General features: G+C 36.1%; 1 protein-coding gene across 5 annotated transcripts in view; it reads right to left on the bottom strand.

The window, feature by feature from the left end:
* Positions 1-660: 660 nt before the first annotated feature.
* Positions 661-6,000, bottom strand: part of MRPS35 (mitochondrial ribosomal protein S35) — a 29,327-nt gene continuing 23,987 nt past the window's right edge. For 4 of the 5 annotated variants that reach the window (XM_036454990.2, XM_036454994.2, XM_036454991.2 and 1 more), the window contains one exon: positions 661-1,736. In XM_036454990.2, coding sequence (XP_036310883.1) covers positions 1,467-1,736 — 270 coding nt within the window. In that variant the 3' untranslated portion in view covers positions 661-1,466. The remainder of the gene's footprint in view (positions 1,737-6,000) is intronic. The other variant, XR_006742812.1, reaches the window with a different exon arrangement.

Genomic DNA, 6,000 nt, shown 5'->3' with positions numbered 1-6,000 from the left:
ATATTTTTCCCCCCCTTCCCTCCCATCGCAGGCTCGGCCCTTGCCCCTCCGATGGCTTGCTTGGAGTAACCTGGGTGCCGAATATGTTCCCAAGACCCAGGTACACATGCAAATTAACTTCCATCTTTGTTGGGTTAATTTGCATGCTCACTCTGATTGCTATGGGAGTGATGGAAGTATGGTCAATTTACATATTTGTCTATTATTAGGTAAGATTACTGCCCCTGCTGATATCTGCACTGTACTATTACTACAGGACTGATGATCCTAATCTACCACCTCTTCACATGTTCCTTCTTCAATCCTATTTCTGCAGCTAAGTTTTCCTAACTCTGAGTCTCTAAAAATAGAACATTTCAATACACTCATGTATGCTTCAAACCTGATCTAAAAATTCAGTTTTATCTACTTTGCTTTTCATTCAGTATTTTCATCCAATGAAATACAACATACCTCTCTCTCCTTTTCGTACTCAAAGTCATATTGATGTCCTTTCTAACATACCAACTCTTGGACGTGCTAATACCAAATCATACCTTCATTTTATACACATCTTTTAGGCAACTGTTTTAAAATTCCTTTTGGCTTTCATTTATGTCCTTTAATTCTGATCTCTAAAACAAGTCTTAGGTAAAGAAACTCCATAATGCCTTTATTTTGATTTTAAATTGATCACTTGTGGATAACTTTGGAGGTGCTAAGAAATGACCTCCAGATATACTTAAAAATCCTGAGTTGACAGCTAAGTGGAAGAGAATGCTTCTTAGGGCAGTGCTCCCTCTTTCGTTTACTCCACTTATACTCCTTAAGCCTCATCTCTTTCCTGAGCTGTGGAAGCTCTCACTGGGGGAATCAAGCACGAATACCAGTTAATCTCCATTTGCAAGTTGGGTTCAGAGAAATGAGGCCCAGGAAATAGAAAATAAGATGCTAAACAGAAATGAATCAATATAAGGTGACCCCAAAATAGAGGGATGGAACCAACTTGTGAGGTTAGAAAATATTCCCAAGGACCTGCTTCTAATCAGAACTGACATCTGCAAAAATGCTTTGGGTGGACAGCAGTTATGTAAACAAAACACTGACCTGCAGTGGAGGCCGGTCCTGGACCTCATTTCTGAAATAACCACAGTTACAATTCAGAAGCATCCAGTAAGTGCTACTGTGTAGGGAAACAATGTAGCAGGTGACAAAATAAATCTATTATATATATTTAAATTCTAAAGTTATTATAATAGAAGTAAAATCAAAACACGTTAGAACTAGAAGAAATCTAGATCTAATGAGTCTAATTGCCCCAGAGTATAAGAAAATTTGTGAATATTCATTGCCTTTGTGCATTAGCATGAGCGGAATAATTTTTAACTCAGAAGTAAAACAATATTTTTTAACATTTTCAACTTTATATCAAATTAGATAATTACAAATCAATCATAAAATAAACCAAGCATGTTTTTCTACATAATTCATGTTAAATTTAATAGTCTCTTCACTGACTCTTTGTATTGAGAAAGAGTATATTCACTGTCCCCTTCGTTCTTAAGACTAACAACGCACTTTTTGTAATCTTCAATCTCTTTAGTGCCAAGGAGCTCTTCTTTAGTTACTTCCAGGTTTTTCTCTGCAGCTTTAATTTGAAGAAGTGTTTCCAGGATATTTTTTTCTGAGGAGCTATTTGTCCATATATACTCTTGCATGTCTGCTTCAGTGATATTTTTCTCCCAGTCCTCAGTTTTCTGAAAGAAAAGAATGAGTTCTGAATTTTGAGAAATATTATCCAAAGAAAAGATTGGGGTTTATAGTGGAATAGAAGTTGGCAAAATGTGAATACTCTGTACGTACATCTGATTTCCCCCTTTATCCAGCACCACTCTCCGCCTGCACCAACAGCTTCAGGACTGCACACTGCTATGTGGACACTCCGTTTTCACATAGAACTCACTAGTTCTAATTCCACTTATAACATAATACTGTTTTCCAAAAGATACAGAAAACTCCCCTCTTTTTTTTTTTTTTCCAGCTTTCTAGTCCCTAAACACTAACACATCAAGAGTTTACATTTCTGTGGTTAAAAATAATGAGAGTGGAGACTGTATTTATCTTTGTAACATGCCTGTGGGGATAACAGGAAAGACCAATTATTATAATAAAATTAAAAATATAAAGTACGTGTGTAATACACGATTTTCAGTCATAATGACTTCATATATTCTGGAATTTTGTTTTGGTATTATCTTTCTTTTCTGTTCCTACAATGGAAATAATTTTTGTTACCACTGGTTGTTTTTTCTTACAAAAATTATTACCATGCTATTGAGGGAACACTGGTAGGTTTCATGGTAATACAATTCATCTTATAATTTAAATGAAGATGTAACATTCTGTGAAAAAGCAAGCAATGCAGCTAATAAGTAATATGCTCTGCTTCAAAGAAGTGCTGAATACCAACCTAATTTTTTACAAATTAACAGGTAAGATTCTGAGTTATAGGCTATTATAAAATCATTTATTATCCTTACAACTTTAAGGTGTTAACCCCCAAAGTTTTAACATTTAAAAGTATTAAAAGAGAGGTAGGTTTATTTCTGAAAACTCTTCTTTAAAAAGACCCCCGCCTGAGCAGACAGGTCTCTTTTTAAAAAAATATATATTTTATTGATTTTTTACAGAGAGGAAAAGAGAGGGATAGTTAGAAACATCGATGAGAGACGTCAATCAGCTACCTCTTGCACACCCTCTACTGGGAATGTGCCTGCAACCAAGGTACATGTCCCTGACCGGAATCGAAACCGGGACCTTTCAGTCAGCAGGCTGACGCTCTATCCACTGAACCAAACCAGTTTCGGCCAGACAGGTCTCCTAAAATGTTAAACTGTTTACCTCATTCTCCAAGCAGCAAGAATGAGGTAAACAGCCAAAACTGGTTGTCTCCTCTGATCACCAAATTCTTTAGTCAATATAGAGAATCTGTACTCACAGCTCCCTATACTGTCTGCCCACCTCTCTGCACTGAATCTATGGCTGAGGATGAGGTCTCAACTTATGTTATACAAAAATCTGGTTGAGAATCAACTCTATGCCACCTTCTTATCTGGTAATGAGGCTTTAGGCTTGCCTGAAGGGAACAGAAATAATGTAAAATTTTTCTTGGTGTGCACTGCCCACACAAAACTATGGCAAATAATTTCTAACAGCGAATTTTGATTTTGTGTATAAAAAAAAAACTGAAAAAAATTATCTTGCCCCACCTAAATTTAACTATAATATTTGAGGAAGAAATAAATGTCAACCACTTTGTAAAAATGCTCTAACAGGTCTATCTACCCTTAGAAATGCTTTAAACATTTCAAGACAATGTCATGGTTTCTTCATAATTGTAATTTACAAGTGAAGCATATTTAAGAAGTCAAATATATTTTATAAAGCATTAAGTAAAATAGTTCCTCTATCTCATTCTTGACTGCTATAAGGTGTTCAGAGAATTTTATTTTTAATCAAGTAATTAATAAGTTGACAATAGGAGATTAATAGATTAATAAGTTAAAAAAGAATACTTATGGTTTAAAAACTGTTTCACCTAATTTATCAAGACTTTCTTAATAAATTTAAACGGGTGCTTAAACAAGGGGTAACCAAAATAATAATAATTTCCAATATTTTATTTATAACCTCCTGACATTTGGTATATACGTTTCTATAATACATTGGTTTGCCAAGGTGTGTTAGAGATGTGAAATGCCATAATATTGATTCCCTTAGACTTAGGTGGCTAGGTGAGCCTGGAACAATCACAAGTACCCTCCTCCTTCATTTATCTCAAAAATTATACTATGGTGATACAATCAGCAAAATTCAAATGATGGAAATGTATATAGCAAAAAACAAAAAAACAAGATTTCTTAAATAAATATTAAGAAAACAGCTCAATAGACAAAGCTCCCTTTTGGTTTGTGACTGCTAAGAGACACCCTTTCAAAAAAACACTGAGAGCCTACTATATACCGGGGAGTACTAGGAGAAGCTCAACGTCTCTAGGCACTTAGCTAAAAACTAATTCATACCCAAACGTTTTAGGTAAAAGGCACATTTATTGGCTTGTTCAAACTGGGTGTCTGCTGAAATCACCCTTCAGATGAAATAAAGAACAGAGCTAGCTAAAACAAAAACCGCATTATTCAAATGTGATAATGTGGTCACTGGAACAAAATTAATTAAATTAATAAGCTAATCATTTATGAGGCTTTTTACTAAATACAATTCTGTTTTTGTGATTAAAAACTCTATTATAGAAATTTTCAAACAAATACAAAAGTAAAGACAACAGCACTGTGAACCTTATGCACCTATCATCCAGTTTCAACAATCAACTCATAGCCAATCTTGTTTTAGATGCTTCTCTCTATAAAAGCATTAAAAAAAGCACTGTTTCCTTATCATGCTTCACTGAATTATTTTGAAGGAAGTTTCAGATTTTGTCATTTTATCCATAATATAGTATTTTTCTTTTTAAAAAAGGGACTATATAAAAAGTCATAACCACAAAAACATTATTGTGGTATTTTGACTCACAAGAGCCTAACCTAGATCAGCACATTCATTCATTCATTCATTCATTCACTCTATCAATTAGCACTTCCTACATGCAGATTATTTGCCTGACAGCTGTTGTCTTAGTATCATCTTGCCCATCTGGCCACAGTTATTGGACAATGCCTGACTGAAGCAGAGCCCTTCCTTTGGAGTTTGAATCCAAAGAGAGAATTAAATTTAGCTTAGTTTTGTTTTTAGTTTTATTCCTTTGCTCCCCTCTTCCTCACCTCGGCCTTCCCTCTTCCCAGGATGACTAGTCCTATAAGATTGTGAAATAGTGAAGATCACTCTTTCTGACAATATAGACTGGAGGAGGAGAGGAAATCAGTCTTCAGACAAAAAAAAAAAAAAAAAAAAAAAAAAAAAAAAAAAAAAAAAAAAAAAAAAAAAGAAGCAGCTGTCTGTAGAGCAAGAGCCCACAGAATAAAAACAGGCCCATTTCTGAGATTTTGTGGGATCCTTGCAATTGTATCTTTTCTGCTTAAGCCAGCTTGAGTGAGTTTCCATGGCTCACAACAGGGGATTTCAACTAACATGGTGCTCAGGAGAGAGGCCTGATGATAAGAGTTTGGACTTGACAGTGTATACAAGATAGAGTGCATCACTTGGGAGAAGGTACAGACTGGGGAAAAGAGGAAAAGGACAAAATGTGGGAAACAATGAGATGTAACTGATTTAGACTAAAACATAGCAGACAGCCCTGACCAACATGGCTAAATGGTTAGAGCACCAGCTTCTACATGGAAAGATCTCGGATTTGATTCCTGGTTAAGCAGACTTACCTTTTGGTTGCAGGTTTGATTCCCAATCCCGATCAGGGAGAGTGTGGGAGGCAACTAATCGATGTGTCTTCCTGACATCAATGTTTCTTTCTCTCTACCTCCCTCCCTTCCCCTTCCATCCACTCAATGGAAAAACCGAGAGAAAAAGAGATGTAAGAGAGACACATCACACAGGGATTGGCCTGCAACTAAAGTATGTACCCTTGACCAGAATCCAACCTGGGACCCTTCAGTTAGAGGGTTGATGCTCTATCCACTGAGCCAAACTGGTAAGGGCTCTCCTTTTACTTTTAAAGGATAATTTCACTGGATACTGTTAAAATACAAAATTCAACCAAGTAAAAAAATTAATAAAATAAAATCAATGGAAAAAAAATATCCTTGGGTGAGGATTAACGAGAGAGAGAGAGAAAGAGAGAGAGAGCGAGCGAGCGAGCGCAGACATTTCTAGAAACATGACACATTCAGTTAAAAATATTCAAGTTAAGCCGGACCAGTTTGGCTCAGTGGATAGAGCGTCGGCCTGCGGACTGAAAGGTCCTGGGTTCGATTCCGGGCAGGGCATGTTCCTTGGTTGTGGGCACATCCCCAGTAGGGGGTATGCAAAAGGCAGCTGATCGATGATTCT

This window comes from Pipistrellus kuhlii, unplaced genomic scaffold (assembly GCF_014108245.1).
Source record: "Pipistrellus kuhlii isolate mPipKuh1 unplaced genomic scaffold, mPipKuh1.p scaffold_m20_p_3, whole genome shotgun sequence".
Taxonomy (NCBI): domain Eukaryota; kingdom Metazoa; phylum Chordata; class Mammalia; order Chiroptera; family Vespertilionidae; genus Pipistrellus; species Pipistrellus kuhlii.
The sequence above is the reverse complement of the archived record's forward strand: the minus strand, read 5'-3'. Positions and strand labels throughout refer to the sequence as shown.